Below are 17,818 nucleotides of genomic sequence, written 5' to 3'. Positions count from 1 at the left end.
AGAAACTTTGGTCATGTTTAATGACAAAAACAGACATATTGGTGCTGCGGCTGCAGGGATGCGGGCGCTGCACCGGTCTGTCGTGGTGAAGAGAGAGCGGAGTGTAAAAGCTCTAAATTTACTGGTGGATCTACGTCCCTACCCTCACCTATGGTCACCAGCTGTGGGTGTGACCCAAAGGACGAGATCGTGGATACAGGCGGCAAAAATGAGCTTCCTCCGAAGGGTGGCCGGCCTCTCCCTTAGAGATAGGGTGAGAAGTTTGGCCATCCGGGAGGGGCTCAGAGTAGAGCAGCTGCTCCTCCACATTGAAAGGAGCCAGCTGAGGTGGTTCAGGCGTCTGACAAGGATGCCTCCTGGGTGAGGTGTTCCGGGCGTGTCCCACCGGATGGTGGCCCCGGGGCAGGGACATGACGCGCTGGAGAGATTACATTACTGGGCTGGCCTGGGAACGCCTTGGTGTTCTCCAGGACAAGCTGGAGGAGGTGGCTGGGGAGAGGGAGGTCTGGGCTGCTGCCCCCGCGACCCAGCCATAAGAAAATGGACGGACAGACAAAAACACACCCGTGTTTTCCTTCATAGAGGCCTTGCTGTGGTGCTGTTACACGTCTGCTCTGTGTGTGTACAGTAAGTACACACACAGAGCTGATTGATCAGCGTTGGGGTGACGTGAGGAAGAACAGAAGAAGAAGAGGAGGAAACTTTGGGTAAGTGCACGAGCAGTGAGTAAGGACTTTAACAGATCGGTTCTCACGCTCATATTTCTGTTGTATTAAAGATCAAAGGCAGATCTCTGACGTGAACAGCGGTGTGCTGCACTGAAGCCGTCCTCCTGCATTGCTGCAGCACGTTTCTGCTTCGTTCCTGATGAAGAAACAGCATGTTTGTGAGGACAGCGTGCACGCCAGCTCTTCTTTTCTCTTTGATTCTGGAAGCCAAACGCAGGGCGGGGGCGGAGACGCCAACATGGATGGTGTGCTGCTTTTAATGAGTTGCCTCTGAAACGAGGCCCGAGGAGCGCAAACCCCAGCACCGAGCTTAGCCTCGCTTTCGCAGCATGCAAGAAAACTCCCGAGTGACCGACGGTGTGATGAACCAGACCCCGCCCCTCAGGAAGACTGTGGGCTCAGTGGGAAAGGGAACCACACAAGTTTGATCCCAGGACAAATGTGGATGAGACACAGACATCAGGCAGAACATCGTGGAGCAGCTGGACGAGTCCGACATACAACATTTTTGTAGGTTTGGATTAGCTGAGTTTGGTTAAACTGGGTTGTTTCAGCTGAGTTTGTGTTAGTTTGGTCAAAGCAACACCTGATCGATTCACCTGCAGTGAATCGATCAGGTGTTGCTTTGACCAATCACCTGTGTGACTGCAAAGGAAAAGAAAGATCATGAACGATGTTGGTGAATTGAAAATGGTCCTGCAGGAAACAGTGTGTGACCTACTGCAGCTCTACAAACATACTACAGTGAACGTGTCCCCGCTGTGCTGCCCCTTCACAGCAGCTTTGGACAGACAACCACTAACTCAGTTTGATCTGCAGCACAAAGAGGTGAGAAATAACAAAGGATCGACTATTAAAGACCAGCTTTAAGTGTTTAGCTCACATCCAGACTGATGAAGCTAAACTTTCTGCTCCATTACCGCAGGTGTGTTACCTCCATGGCGAGTGGAAGCGCCTGCTGCGTGTTGGGGTACGGCGGAGACGGTCGGTGCATGCTGCTGGCCACGGCATTGTGGATCTTCAGCGCCGACTGGAAGTCCGACTGCAGAGAGAAAAACAAAGACGTCAGCGACTCCGAGCTGTCATTTATTCCCACTCGACGCTGCGCTGAGTCAAAAGCTGATTTAAATCCTCACAAACCGAGTTCACACTCAGCAAAAGCTCCAGTTTTATGACTGAAGTGCTGACCTCTGACTGTTAACCCACCGACAGGTCACTCAGGTGGACGGCGAGTCGAGGGCTCAGAGTCAGCATAAAGATGGCCGAGCTTCTGGAGGAAGACCTCTGTATCCTCAGAGCTCGCAACAGTCGATTTCCACATGAACTTTATCATAATAATGAGATTAATGCTGCATCACCACACATCAGCACTTTTTAAAGAGACGCTCGTTTATCGCCTGAGCTACAGGTGAGACATTTTGCACAGGTAACAACAGACGCTACAGTAAAGCTACAGGCTGCTCTGCATCAGGTCTGCTTCATGCTGGAAGTCAGTTTATGTCACCAGAAGAGAAAAGAATGATTCAGATAAAAACCTGTGAAGCAGAGACAGCGTGGCTCTGCTCATTAAACGCAGCTCAAACTGCTGCGTAGCTGCAGAGTGACGCTGTGAAAACAAACCCTCGGTTCAGCTCATGACTGTGAGGAAATATGAGTCCAATCAGAGCGCGAGTTTCCTCAAATGATCAGTACAGTTTATTTTAATGAGCTCACAGGAAGTCCTGCACTAATCCGTGTGGCAGAAATAAAACAAACCTTCAGCAGAGCAAAAACCACTCAGACGTCTCTATGTGGGCGAATGGCTTCAGGCAGCAGCGAGGCTCTGAAGCACGACTCAGGAGGGTCGACTTTGACTCCAAAGCATCGCAGGAATGCGCTCTTTCATGCATCTGACTGGCTGAAAACAGCCACATGTGTCCACACGGCTTTGTGACAAAGATTAACGCTCTGAGCGGATTTTAAAAACCTCACGTCTCCATGTTTCTGCAGCTTTAAGTGCAACAGAGCGGCAGGCAGACGGCGTCACGATGACCACTTTACAGGCCCACTGAAGGATGATTTTGGATTAAAGCTCTGTTAGAAACCAATCACACTGCAGGTGTCACCCTGCTGAGTGACAGCTTTCAAACGCCAGTGCAACCCGAGGCAGACGCTGCGACGGCGAGCCTTTTCCTTCTTCCGGTTTCGTGCACTGAAACGTGCGGTTTGCCAGGTCTGTGTTTGTTTGCTGCTCAGAAAAGCACACAAACACAGTCAGTGCACACCTGCACCATGTGAGAGCGTCTGCAGAGTCACCACCAGCCCGAGGGTCTCTCACCGCGCATCAGGACCGGACCCAGCAGCTAAAAGTTGCCCTGGGTCAGGAGAGAGCCCCGCCTCGAAGTGTCCGGGACCACAAAGCTGCAGCTCAGACAGCAGTGACGAGTCTTTGACCACAGAGTCTCACAAAGAAGCCACAATTACACAGCGGGCCGAGGCCTCGCTCGCTAATATTACCTTGTTCAGCAGAGCGAGGACCAACTCGATGTCATTGTGACTCTGCTGGTCCGACAGGCTGCCCCGGACCTGCTTCAGCGACAGCAGCAGCTCCTCCAACTCTGCAGAGACAGAGCACACATGTTCAAAGCAAGCACACACATAGCTGACCTCAGACGAACAGTGTGTCCTCCTGTGTGTGTCAGCGCTGCCGCCCAACAAACAAACTCTTAATTAAGTCGGGTGCTTCACTCCCTCCCTGAGGAATTCCCTCCCTGACTGGCGTCTGACATTCTTGTTCACTTTCCTCCTTTTTCAACGCTGTCAGCATCTCTTTAACTTCCACCTCCTCACCCTTTGACCCCTCAGATCTGCACAGTAATAACGGCTGTGTGTGTGTGTTACCCAGCAGCGCGTGTGTGTGCTGGCTGCTGAGCGCTGGCAGCTGCGGTGTGTCTTGCAGGAATGTGGGGTTGTCGATCCCGCTGTAGGGATTCTGGGAGAGGTTCCTGAGTCTGAGTGAGGCGTTCAGATCCAGCTGCCGACCCTCCTCTTCTCTACGACGCCGAAGGTCCTCCTGACACACAAACACAGAGCAGAGGAAGTTACACAGGAGGCCCTCCATATTCCTCATGCATCAGAGCACACATGGCGTCCTCTGTACCGACCTGTGCACGCTGAGCTGTGATTGGCTCTGTGCTAAAAGCCCACGTGAGTGTGTTATGTAAATGAAACCCACATCAGGTAAAACCTGACGATGCTCAGGACTGAAAAATCAGCCGGAGCAATCCCACGCCCACTCGAGGAAACTAAACCTCGTGTTGGCTGCAGCTCATTCTGAGCCAACACCTCCCCCACACGCTCAAATCAGCCTGAAAGTTTACCCACAATGCACTTAGTGAAGTTTCCTGCACTAAATTATCAGAGATGTGTTTGCAGGAACTAACCTGAGCCTCCGAGGGTTCGCTCAGGCGTGCTTTCATCCCACTGTCGTTACACAAAACCTGTCACAGTGAAACATGCACAGCCCCAAACGGAACACCTGACGATAAAGGCCCCACCCACGCAGGTGTCTCTGTGTCGTACCTGATGCTGTCGTATCCTCTCCAGCTGAGCGGAGCGTCGCAGAGGCAGCGTTCGGCTGCCCAGGTCTCCCGGACAGTCCACGGCCATTTCTCGGTGCTGCTGTCCTCCCCTCGCCTCTTCATCTCCTCCTCCCTCTCCAGCAACATGGCCATTCAGATGGGAGGTCGTCATCCCTCGCATGCACGCACGTCTTGTACTGTGTGCGTTTGATTCGATTCCTCAGACGGGCAGTTTCTACGATGGTTATGTTCCTGAGATGTTTAGGAGGGTAAGTCGGTGAAGAAGGCAGCCATGACACCGTCACCTGTGCAGGAAGCAGACACACAAGGTCACCTGGGTTGAAGGAGCAGATGAGGCAGATGAGTCTGCTTAGGGCTGTTCGATATAACGATATATATCGGATATAAAAACGTCTATCGTTTCCTATTACACTATCGTTTGTTTCATGGAGTCAGAAAATAAACTTTACAGCAATATTTTTTCATGGTTTTGATGGTAGCGGCTTTATTAAAGTTCTCTCTTTCGCTTATATTTAATATAACTACACTACGGACGGACAAGCGCCTGTTTTTACATGTTGTCGTTAGCAACAATGACGGTAAAACTATCACGTGGCTCCGCAGTCCGCTTGTTTTGTTTTCCACGTAAACCTTTCACAATAAAGCTCAAGATCCCGTTGAGACTTTTCAATATAAACTGAATCACGTGAAAGAGCATGCAGAGAGTTTACGGAGGAGAAGCAAAAAAAAAAACCCTGATGTGCTAAAAAAAAAAAATAAAATAAAATAATCAACCTTGGACTCAAACTTTGAAAGACAACGGCGGCCGTTACAACTTATGTCTAAAAATGTATCGTTTCATGCATCGGTTAAAACACTCAAATCCAGGTAAAAGACGCACAGCTGGAAAAACTAAACGCAAGTCGAGCTGCCCGAGATTCACAGAATTTACAGAAAATGTTACATTTTTGTGATTTATATCGTTGTCAGAACGATAAATGTCTTATATTGGGATATGGCATTTTTGTCATATCGCACAGCCCTACATCTGCTGACAGTAGGGCTGCCACAATTAGTCGACTAGTCACGATTACGTTGACTATTAAAATCGTCGATGACTGATTTAACTGATGTCGTTTGAAGCTTTGTAAGATCCCAAAAGACGCAGGAATAAGTAGTAGGATTTAAGAGTGTAATAACGGACTGAGACAGAAGACGGCAGCACTGCATGTACAAGGATGCCAGCTGCCGTTAAACCCCGAATTCATAGCGCAGCCCAGCTCAGTTTCCAACAATGGCAGCAGCTAGTTAGTTTTAATATTACTCTTATTATTCTTTCTGGGTCATAAAATAAACGTTTAACATATTTTCAGGGAATGTAGCTGTGTAAACCTCAAATATCTGCTCAGTTTATCAAGACACCACATATTTGCAAAAGCGTTTTCGGAGACGTTTGTTACCCACTAGCTCGATAGCTAGCCGGGGGCAAGGCTCACCAGAGCCGTGAGAACACCGGACTCCCGGCTTCAAACCCACCGCCGTCTTTCGCTACTCAGGTTAAACATATATAAGTCACTTAGATAACTTAAAAATGTTATTGTTTGGCTTTTTTTTTTTTTTTTTTTTTATAAAGTGTTTTATTTGTTCCTGAGTAAATCGGTTTGGCTGAGATTAAAGTTATAGTTTTTACACAGCTGAATAAACGTCAAGCAGACAGCTGATTATCAGAAGTGTGAGATGCTCCAGAATTTACTCCGGTGTCCTGTTATATTTTAGCAAGGAGTTTATTAAACTTCACCGAAACAATCTGCAAATTAGGGCTGGGCCATATTATACCGTTCACGGTAATAGAGATTGAAAATGTGACGTCACTCAGGGGTAAAACCGCAAAGAATTCTGGGAACTCGTGGCAAGAGGTACTAGCGCACGTAGGCTTTCAATTGAAATCAGTTATACAGCGATAAAAAGAAACACAAAAATGTCAAGAAGCTGTTGTATTATTAACTGCAATAGCCGGTCGCATGACAGCCACGGGAAGCCGACGGGTAAAGAGATCGGTTGTTATCGGATTACGTCGTTGAAGAGAAATTGTTCGAGCCATGTTTCCGAAGTAACAAAGAGTGGCCTGGATTGCAGCCATTCAAAGACAAAATATAACGTCCCAGAACACTCCAGCTCACAGGTTAGTCTGCTCCAAGCATTTCCACACAGGTCAGTCTGCTGTAGTAGTTAATGCGTCATTTTTCTTAACATAATTGGTGATATAGGTTACAAGCAAGTCTGGCGCTGAACAGAAATTGTCGCTCCTTTGTTTATTGTGCATAAATAGTGAATTATCCTGACACAATATTGCGTTTCGCTTCTGTTATTACCATGGTACATTGACAAAAACATATACTTTTATTCACAGGATAAAACAGGTTTTTTGTATCACTAATTGCCCAGTACGATTACAGCATACAATATTATTGTCACTGCTACATTTCTGTGATGGGTACCAGAAATTATTTCCACTACTAATTAATTACCGTTGAGCTCAAAAGGTCCTATTAATAAACTGTTAGCGAATGTGTATTTATGACGACGATTTGTGAGACTGGTAAACTTATGATAGGTACGATGGTCTTTCTTTCTACACGGTGCATTTCAAGGTCCTGTACCCATCCGTCGGTAAACTGTACCTGGGCTTGTTGCAGTGACCTGAAGTTACTAAACTTCATGAGTGTATGCACTCACTCCAAGAAGCGTATAATTATAAATATGAGCGTGGTGAAAGTTGGGCAGCACGCTGACGTCTTTTGTCCCTTTGTGTGCTCGTAAGGGTCTGACCCTTTCACTGGTTTGATTTTTTTCCTCGTATCTTTTCTTTGACTTTTCATCAAGTCTGTCTTTGTACGGACCGGCATTGTTCTCCTTCGTTTTGTACATACCTTTTTGGGGGGCAAAGAAAAAGCAAGAATTTATTGGAACCGAAGAATGAACGTTTTGCGGTGCTGCAAATAGTGATGGGTTGTTCGCGAACGAAATGGCTCTTAGAGCCGACTCTTTGACGTGAACGACGCGAGCCGGCTCCTTATCGCGAGCCGTCACGTGGGTTGTATTTTTTTTTCTTCTCTCACCCTCTCTCTCGCACTTTTTTTCCGCTTCACTCTGCACGCCAGCCTTGTGCTTTACGCTGGGCAGAGGGGGGAGGGGCAGTAGTTACACTCAGTAGCACAGGATCAGAGCCAGAGGGAGAGAGAGAGAAAGAGAGCCAGGGACAACAACGTCACATTAGAAAGGTATAGTAATCATCCACAGCTATTTTCGGTTGCAGGTGATAAAGGATTCAGAAAGTTTATTCATGCAGGTCCATATGACAGAGAATGTGCATGTTCTTTTTGTTTTCATATTATAATTTATATTTAATTGTGGTGTGTCTTGCAGTGTTTTGTGTTGTTTTCACTTTAAATTTGTAAAAGTTGAAATGTGAATAGTTGATTTTTGTATTATATGATTTATTTATTGCATTTTATGTGGAGTGAATAAATAAAAGTATATTTACGGTGGCCCCTAGAGACAAAGCACATACAAACTTCAAATCAAGTACGAACTCCGAAACACGTACAAACTCCAAAACACGTACAAACTCCAAAACACGTACAAACTCCAAAACACGTACAAACTCCAAAACACGTACAAACTCCAAAACACGTACAAACTCCAAAACACGTACAAATCACAACAGAAGTGCTCCAGGATGCTGGGCGCAGTGTTGAGCTTTTGTTATCTTGTGGCTACACAAGCCAGCAAGTACCAACGACCGGATTTGGTGTGTGGTAGTAACAGGTAAATGAACTTTTTTTTTTTTTTAATTATTTGAATATATACCATTCTTAATTTCGTTGTTCTCATGACAATGACAATAAAGTTTCTGATTCTGATATATGAGTGCCTGTGTATAAATACACAAACAATGCACACATGCTTTCAATTGTGTAATTTAAGTGATCTAGTAGCTCTGCTTTGGAAGTTCAGTTCATGCTAGAAATGTGTTTTGGAGTTTGTACGTGTTTTGTCTCTAGGGACCACCGCATATATTTATATATAAACATATATAAATAAAACAACTTGTTTTTACGTTAGTAATTCCTTTTGTGCATAATTTTATATTATTGTTAATAATAAATTAATTAAAGCAACAAAACAACCCGAAGAGCCGGTTCGGAGCCGAAAGAGCCGGCTCTTTTTAGTGAGCCGAACCGAAAGAGCCGGATCTCTAAAAAGAGCCGGAAATCCCATCACTAGCTGCAAATGCTTGCGTTTGATGCGGTACTTGGATTGTTTTGTCACGAGTTCATGGCATGCAATGCGCGAAAGTCACGTGGTCTGTCAATCTCTATACCGGTATAATGTTAGGCAACGATAGGAAAATGAAATATCGCGATAGACTGGGAGTAAAACGCGCATGCGCAGTGCCTTTGTTTTCATACGCACATGGCCGATTTTTGAGTGAAACAGATGAACCAGAATTGGTTTGTAAAAATGGTGCAACTTCCGTGATGTGGAACTGGTTTGGTGTTTGTCCGTCAGATACACAACAAAGCACATTTTTTGCTGAACATGCAAGCGGCCGTCGTTATTGTCGTATTTGTCGGACTAAGATGGGAGTAATCTGGGTCCTAAACTCCGTATGCTTCAGGTCAAACAACACTGCAGCATCACTGAGAGTTAAAAACTCTCTAAATTCTTTCATCTTTAATAAAACGATCAGCATTGCTGCTTTACCAGGTGTAACTATAAAGTTTAACTTCCAGGCATCCATGAAAACAAAATGTATTACATTTAACGGAGTTAGAAGTTAGCAGGAAGCTAGCGGAAGTTAGCTCGCTAGTTTCGCTAGTTACCTAAGCATGATATAGCATGTTCTGACTGAGAGATTTCTGAAAAAAATCAAACGTACAGCTCTGCTATCACTTCCAACATAAATGAAGACAGGAAACTAAACAGCAGTGACGTTTGTAGGGTTACTGAAGTTGGGCTAGCTGGTATACAATGATGTGCTATGTGATCGCTAGCGACACAGCAATGTTAGCATAACATAAACAGTGAAGCTGGAGGACGAACACTAACACTTTTCCCACTTATAAAAGTTAACTTGAAGGTTCCTCATGGTTAGAGACAAATGCAATCGCATGGCAGGATGCTGTAAACGGACCAAACTTCAGTCAGGAGAACAACTGAGATAATCCATCCACAATACGAGGTTAGTCATTAATATACTGCAACAACATGGGAATAGAGCAGCTGCCAGAGAATTCAACATTAATGAAACAATGGTACAGAAGTGGAGGAAGCAAGAAGAATGAGTGTAATAAAGTTTGATTTATCTGACTGCTTTGTTTCGCTTAATGTGCCTTATAATCCCGTGCACCTTATGGTCCGAAAAATGCGTACTGCACACTGCAGTTTAATGTTGCAAAGCACCTCTTTTTAACTTCAGTGGATATTATACACGGTTATGCTCAGGATATGTCAGCCCATTTCTACTGGAAATGCCTTTGGGTTAAACTTTCAGCAAGGAATTTGCATTTGCACTGTTACATTTTTATAAAGCTTTAATGTACATAAAAACCAGCTTCTTGTTTAAGTGAAAATAAATGGAAGGTTGTCTTTTTGCGCTAGTAATGTTGTGGAGTTGTATTTTGTCTCGCATCAATTATATCGTCAGTTATATCGTTATCGCAAATTTTCAAATATATATCGTGATAAATATTTTTGGCCATATCGCCCTGCTCTAGTGCAAATTTCATTAAAATTTAATAAACTACCATCTTGTCTTTATTTTTAGTTAGCACCTTAAACACTTAAAGCTGTAAGCTAATGATAGTTCTATAAGAGCAGATGCTGCTGGTGCAATAAGCTGTACGTTTTACGTCCAATGGATGATGATCTGATTAGTCGACTATCAAAATAATCGTTTGTGGCAGCCCTAACTCACAGGAAACCGAATACATTTATGAAGGCGTGACGCCAACCAGGTAACACTCAGCAGCTTTTCATCAGGGTGGAGCTAAGGAAGCACAGCAGGATCACTTTAAAAAGGAAGTAAGGACACTCACATGACACACCTGTTTCACCATCACAGCATTTTAATGTCACAATGGGAACCTTCTCGCTGCCGCACATTCAGCCAGATGTGCGGGACACAAACAGCTGGTTTAGTGACAGGTGCAGCGGGTTAACAGCAGCGCCAGATGAAGCTCGGTCATTAGTTCAAAGGCAACAATACCAAGACCGCCGCCCACTCCATACACGTAACCATAACAACAATGGCTTTGTCTGCAGCCGGGTGGTCCGGGTAGGTGGGAGGGACGAGGGCCGGCGCTCAGGTCAGGAAACGGGAGGCAGAGAGCAAGTGAGGTAACGACGAATGGAAAACAAAAAAGAGAGAGAGAGAGATGGTAAAAATAAACAGACGGATGGAGGCCTTATCTCAGTAACACAATAACGTGTTTGTATGTTAACTGTGACACACACGGCCCATGATGCACAGTGAAGAATGCCAGGCAGCCTGGGAACAGCATTCCTGTGATGGGGGAAGGGAGCGTGTCCCAAAAACACAGAGCCGGGATTCAAACATTGATCCACACTTTCAGCTCTCGTCTCTGAGCTGTGCACAAACACACCAACCTGATGAGGGCACGTGCTCGTTTACAGGCACACACTGTTACATACTAGAGATGGCACGATACCACTTTTTTATGTCCGATACCGATACCGATATCATAAATTTGGATATCTGCCGATACCGATATGAATCCGATATAGTGTTTTTTAATCAACAAAACTGTTTTTTTAAATATCTTGCTGCATTTTGCAAGTCTGCAAGTTCATACTCAAGTTTAAAACAACAACTACACTAAAGCTATTCTGTTATACCTGTATACAAAAAAAATATTTCATAGTTCAGCAATACTGATCAATCTAATAAACTTAGACCTACACCATGCTCCCTATTCTGGTATTTTAAAGAGTACTTAGCGTAAATATTAAGCAACCTAACTAATAGGGTTCCAACTCCCAGCAACAACAAAAATAAATAAATAAAAAATAGGGAACCACCCCTCACGCGCCACCTCATGATGCTTAATCGACGTAATCAACCTTAATTTGATGCAGTGTGAAAAAAAATGCACAGAAATCAATTATTTTTCAAGAAATATTAAATAGATTCAACATCTTTCTTCAACAAAATTGCAGACTGCACAGATGGTACCTTCCCAAAGGAAAAAGTACTATAGCTTACTAGGGTATATATATTAGACTTAATAGTCACTATATACAGTAATTGACTTCTATTCATTTTACATCAAATTAAAACTTTGTGTGTCAGATAATTATTTATTAAAAGCTAGACATTTTAAATGAGAATAAGAAAGAAAAGTATGTCTTTGTGCCCCCTTTTCCCAGTTAATGCCCTATCGGCCCCCCTGGCTAAACTTTGCTAGATCCGCCCCTGCACAGTTACCAGCGTCAGCTACGTAGAAAAAGATCCTGGAGTAGAAAGTAATATTAAATAAATTCTTACAACAGCTTATCAAGCTTAAACGTGCTGCTGTTGTTCAGCCGCTGGTTTCCTCTTTCTGGTGCAAAGTGGGCCAAAAACAAAGACGGACTCGCGACAGAAAAGCCGATCAGCTGATCATTTAAGCAGTTTCACGATTGAAGTAGCAGCCGGAGAGCGAGAGGCAGTCGCTCGTTAAGCTTAACGCAGGAATGCTTTACAAACATTCAGAGATGGACTTACACACTTGCTTTACTTCTCTCGGGATAACTTTGTCGGAGATGAAATGCCAGGTTGCTAGCGAAGCTCCACATGCTATCCAGACCACAGGTCCCGCATGCCACAGCCGCTCTATCACGTGATGCATACTGCTCCGACGTGCTAACGTTCTGAGGTGAGTTACGGCGTGTTGCAAGTTTTGTGAGGTGCTTTCGTGATATTTAATGGATCGGATTACATTTTTTATTTTTCTCCGATATCCGATCCAGTCATTTAGGTCAGTATCGGACCGATACCGATACGTAATATCGGATCGGTCCATCTCTATTACATACACACAAAATAATCTTGAGATATGCAACCAAAGCCTGACCCCCGCTCTCAGCCCCCCCATCATCTTTAATATTCGCAGAGGTCATCTACGTTTACAGTGACAGGAGTGCAAACACAATAACCAGCAAGGCTCTGCTTACAGAATTAAATATGTGAAATCTGTCCTCAACTGTGTGTCCAGGTAAACACACCTGAGTACTAACGACCGCTGCAGTCAGACAAGTACTCGAGTATCAGTTGATACTCAAAGCTTAGGGTTTGCAGACAGTTCGCTGGATTCAGCTTCCTGGACCACAAACAGCTCTGTGCACTCATGAATCACACGGACCAACTCATTCATCGGGTTTCACACATGCACTGCAGCCCCGAGCCGCTCCATCAAGCGCCCGGCTCCATCTCTGACTGCACAGCGTCCCGACCTGAGTCTTCAGAAACCTACACGTCCGAGGAGCTGCACTGAGCGCTCACGTTGTCTTAATTCAGTGAAATCACAGGTTTGACTGAATAAAAAGAGAAACAGTTTCCGCCTAACCACCTCAGAGACACCTGACAGATTTACAAAATTCAGCAGATGAAGATGATCCTGGTCTGTGGATGCATGTGCTCCCACTCACGGTGAGCACGCACCTCTCCCACAGGCTGACACCAGCCTTTGACCGTTACTCAGAACGCACTTTGTGAGGTTTCCTGTAGCAAACGTGACTCCGGGAGCGTAAAACTGATGGCTTCATTAAAGACCGGTACGACTGCAGGTGTTTGACCTACAGCAGAAAGAAAAAGTCAGTGCTTGAAGAGAATCAGCTGAGGGGGTGAGGAAGAGTGGACGAGCCCTCCTGCTGAGTGTTTTGGTTTGCGGGGAAAGGGGTGGAGCTTGGTTTGAAACCCAGTTTGGCTGGAAAAGCCTGAAGCTGATCAGGACTTGAAGCCATTTCCTGCTGGATTGCTGCCCTCAAACCATCAGAAAGGGCATGTTCTAACTCAACACGCCACCCGTCCTGTCGCACGCCGCCCTCTGGGCACGTTTCACTGTCATCATTCAAATTTGGCCTCCAGTGGTTGTAAAAACACAGAGGTCAAGTCATCGGTGTGTTAGCAGTTTGTCTTCCTCAGAGATTGAAGAGACATTTGTCCCACCGAGACAATTACACAACTATGACAAAGACGAGCTCACACAACCAACACGAGATTGTTCCCAGAAGCAACCAGTCCAACGTTTAATCTGACAGACTGCAGCGACAGGATTAATCCAAGTTTGTTTTATGTTACTGATCATGTGACTTGATCAAGATAAACAATCAATAACAATCCTGATAATAGCCCCTCCCATCCACCTTCCTCCACCCGCTGTTCTCAGAACTTTATGAGTGTGAATGAGTTTTGTCTCACTCTCACACACACACACACACACACACACACACACACACACACACACACACACACACACACACACAGAGCTGTACCAGCCTGTACCAGACAGGAAAACAGAGAGGAGGGAGTGGAGGGTGGACACACTGAAACGGAACAAAAACAGCTTCAATTATTTTATGTGAGCAACAAAAGCCCGTCAAACTGAAAGATAGTCTCATCTGAGTCATGGACACGCAAGTGGATTTAAACATGTTGAACGTGACACCGATTCCTCCCCCACCCTCCAGAAACACCACAGCCTCTAACAGCCTTTCACGTTCTCTCACAAAATCTGATCGGTTGACTGGAGAGCAACGTCCTGGCTCTTATTCTGAAAGTTCCCAGCCCTTCCTGTCACGTCTCTTTGCTGCTTCCCTACTAAGGCTCTCATCCTGCGGACGAAGTCCTCCACCTCTGCACTGGACTGCAGCTGGTGATGTAGTCCTGGTTCTAGTCTGGAGGTCCTGCACCAGAACCAGAACCTGCAACAGGTGGAGAACTGGTTCCTAAACCACTAACTAACCAGCTCACCTGAGCAGGACAGACTGGTCAGCAAGGCCGTGTTTGTGAGAAAGGAAGCATGAGACAGGAAGGGCTGGATCTTTCAAAATAAAAGCAATCAGACTGTCCGGTGAAGTAAAAGTAGAAGGTGCTGTTCTCTGGCAGATTAAATAAGGAAATTTTGTAAAATATTTAAAAAAAAAAACATAAGCATGGAAAGGACTAAACTCAGTCCTCATACACACCTGGACTTCAGCAACGTCCCACTGCCTGAGGACGCAAATGGACCAAATCAGACAGCAGTGACCAATCTGCCCCGGCACGAGCCCCCCAATCAGGCCGGAGAAGAAGCGAGCGAGCGAGCATTCCTGAGAACAGAGGACGTCTGTCTCTCTTTGGCCGGACGCCCTCAGCCCCGTCCTCACCTCACTGCTTCACCAGGGCTCTGCGTGGATGATAAAGTGAGGCTCCCACCGCTCTCTGAAATTCAGCCAATGACCCTCCACATCCAGCTCGCACAACACCTGCAGCTTTCTTTCTGTGCTGCAGAAGCAAACCTACATCCGCTGACGAGGAAACCAAACACAGGCACCCAACCTGACTTCCACAGCACCCTCACAGATAACACCAGCCTTATTAAGGACAACAAAGACGAGCTTCAGGGAAAGCTTTGACTTCAAAATAAATCAGAAAAATACAAAACAAGTCCAATGGTTCCTTCTCCAAAAAGATAAACACTAGTAGTTCTCAGAGAAAACTCACTTCTCCTGCAGAGCCTCACTCATCTTATCTCTTCATTTGGGTCTGAGGTCTGAGAGCCGAACACACAGCAAGGGGAGCTGCATCTTAAAGGTGGAGAGCACTCAGAGTCTGGAGCCCTGATGTGAAACTCTTACAGGTGAGAAAACTTTCCACAAACACGCCAGACACGCATGTGCAGCTGAACCGTGACCATGTGCAGGAAACTGCAGATGCAGCAATGAGTCACATCCAACCAGCCACCGACCGCGGTCACTTCACCACGCCGTGGGACTCCAAGGCAGTCCTGATGTCATCAGATGAAACATCTAGCACCCGAGAGCCGGCTGCCCTGTGAACAGCTCACACTGAAAGGTGACAAATTCTGTCTCACCTGCACAGGTGTGATCAGAGCGGCAGCAACAAGGAAGGGGAGTGTTCTGTGTCCTCGTGCCTGCTGCAACCCGTTCATGCTGCACAGGTAATGCAGCTCCTCCACACCTGCTGCGTCTGCCAGCAGCATCAGGAGGAGTAGACGCCGGGACCAGACCAGCATCCGCTCCACAGTGTGAGGAGGCACAGGAGGAGCACGGGGGACCTCCAGCGGCTCCTCGTCTGACTGAGATCTCCCAGACAGACCCTGTGATGGTGGCGTGAGGGCGTGACGCCCTTTAGTGGGACCTGCGCTCGCATCCAAACTACGCTCTTTGTAAGACTCAACATTCACAGCAACTGCATCGTAACTTTATTCACAGAAATTCAATCAGATAAATGAATTCTGGGCACCAGTTTACTCAGAGGGTGAGCTGGCGACCGTGTGATCCATGGCCAGGAAGCCGGGTATGAGTCCGACCCCCCCCCACTGTGCCTCCTGTCTGTCTCCATCCAATAAAGGCTATTAAAAAATAATAAATGAACAAGTAAAATTTAAAATATTGCGACTCTGCTTTGATGGAGCCACCACTCTCTCTGGAGCAATGCCCCGCCCACAGACATGTCTGATTGGAAGGCAAACGCAGGTAAACATTAAACAGGTAAACTTCTCCAAATTTTATCTGCTGAAACTGCAGAACCACGACTCTGTCCACAGCAGTGAGACAAACCAGCACAAGGTCACGCTGAAAATAGTCTAATAATAATGCAGCGACTCACAGTGAAGGGCGACAGGCTGCTGGGAGGGCGGGGTCACATCTTAACACCGCCCACATTCACAAGAAACTCAAATATTTAGGACAGAAATCCCCCAAAACAAGAGCAGAGAACTACAAATTTACAAGAAACACATACCATGAATTAATTCGTTTTTTCATAAAGGTATGACTTTTTCTAAACTCAAATATCAAAATAATAAAAAATGGAAAAAATTCAAATATTGACAAAAAACGTTACTTTAAAAAATGTAAAATAAAACACAAAAAGATCCCAAAAAATTCCCTCCAAAAATGACTAAAATGTACAAATATTTATGAGGAAAATGTAAACTTAAAAAAAATCAATTTACCAAAAAAGAATTAATAAAATTGTGGGGCAAAAAATAAAAGCAAAGAAATTCAAAAACAGATTAGGAAAAAAGTAACTATTTACTGAATGCCCGTCACACATGTTTGTTTGTTTTAAAAAAAAACAACAAATAATTGAAGAATAAAGCCCAAAAAAAAGCGCACAAAACATGACTGGGAACATATATGCGGGGTAAAAACAAACAAACAAGAGAGAAAAAATAAAGAAACCCCAAACGCTGAGAGGACTGCGTGAGGAGGCCGGGCTGGGCTTGTCCCTCACACCGACTGAAGGTTTGAATCCGAGCCGCCCACTGCCACTGAGTCCTCGGTAATCTCGGACCTGATAACGCTCCATTCAAAAACACATTTCCTTCCACGGCAGTCACGGGGAGCGGCAGGGAACAGGAAATGAACGCTTTATTTCTCTGTACAAGGAAATAAGAAGCTCACTGTAAATACAGCTTCCTGTAGTTTGACAGGTTGTCCAGCACTCAGGTTAACTTCAGCAGGACTACGCGGCGGCGTTTTAGTAAAAATGGCGCTTTTAGTCGCTGCTGAGGTGGAATAACTGAAATAAAGATAAGCTGAGCGGTGTATGCAGGTACCTCTCCCCCAGCCTGGAGTTTGTCTCACTGACAGCTGGCTAACCTTAGCTCACTCTCGAGCCTCTCTGCGTTTTCCTGCTTCTCTCACCCGAGCGACAGGGCTCCGGGGCGGACCGGCTCCGTTCACGGCCTAAACTCGGACACCTGGGTCGGTTTGGCCCGTCAGCGAGCCGCCCTGCTCGGAGAAACGCACTTTATTCGAGCCTAGCGTTAGCTGCTAGCTGCTAGCGGCACCTGTTGATAACAAAGCCACTTGAGAGCGAACAGAAAGCGCTGGAAGCCTCACCTGCTTCAGCGCGACCTCGGCCTCTGTCTCACAACTCAATCCCCCGGGAAATTGCCGGGTCACAGCACCGCTCTGAGCCCTATCCGCCACTCGCTTCGCGGACTTTCTGTCGGTGATTCTCCGTTTCTCTGGCAAAGTTGCTGCTCGGACACCACCGGAGACCTCCCCTCCTCTTCCTCACTGTCATTCCCAGCTCCAGAGAGGGGGCGGGGCCAGCGAGCCACCAGCTAGATAACACGGTGACGCTGATTGGACGCGCCTATGAAAGGAATTTGGTGTCAGCCAATGAGACACGCCGCTACATGGAATGCAGCACAGCGAGGTTAGCGTTAAAAGTAAAGCAGGGGCTTCCCCAGGATTTTTAACAGGGGGCCAAGAACACCAACATGGGGG

General features: G+C 45.9%; 1 protein-coding gene across 1 annotated transcript in view; it reads right to left on the bottom strand.

Moving 5' to 3' along the window:
• The window catches only part of LOC101480561 (protein PALS1), a 30,275-nt gene extending 12,634 nt beyond the window's left edge, over positions 1–17,641 (bottom strand). The window contains exons 1-5 of the mRNA XM_014410124.3: positions 17,426–17,641; positions 4,290–4,593; positions 3,609–3,780; positions 3,225–3,325; positions 1,663–1,770 (exon numbers count right to left, since the gene is read on the bottom strand). Of these exons, the coding sequence (XP_014265610.3) occupies positions 1,663–1,770; positions 3,225–3,325; positions 3,609–3,780; positions 4,290–4,469 (561 nt within the window). The 5' untranslated portion in view covers positions 4,470–4,593; positions 17,426–17,641. The remainder of the gene's footprint in view (positions 1–1,662; positions 1,771–3,224; positions 3,326–3,608; positions 3,781–4,289; positions 4,594–17,425) is intronic.
• Between the last annotated feature and the right edge of the window lie 177 nt (positions 17,642–17,818).

Source organism: Maylandia zebra, linkage group LG19, assembly GCF_041146795.1.
Source record: "Maylandia zebra isolate NMK-2024a linkage group LG19, Mzebra_GT3a, whole genome shotgun sequence".
Classification (NCBI taxonomy): domain Eukaryota; kingdom Metazoa; phylum Chordata; class Actinopteri; order Cichliformes; family Cichlidae; genus Maylandia; species Maylandia zebra.
The sequence above is the reverse complement of the archived record's forward strand: the minus strand, read 5'-3'. Positions and strand labels throughout refer to the sequence as shown.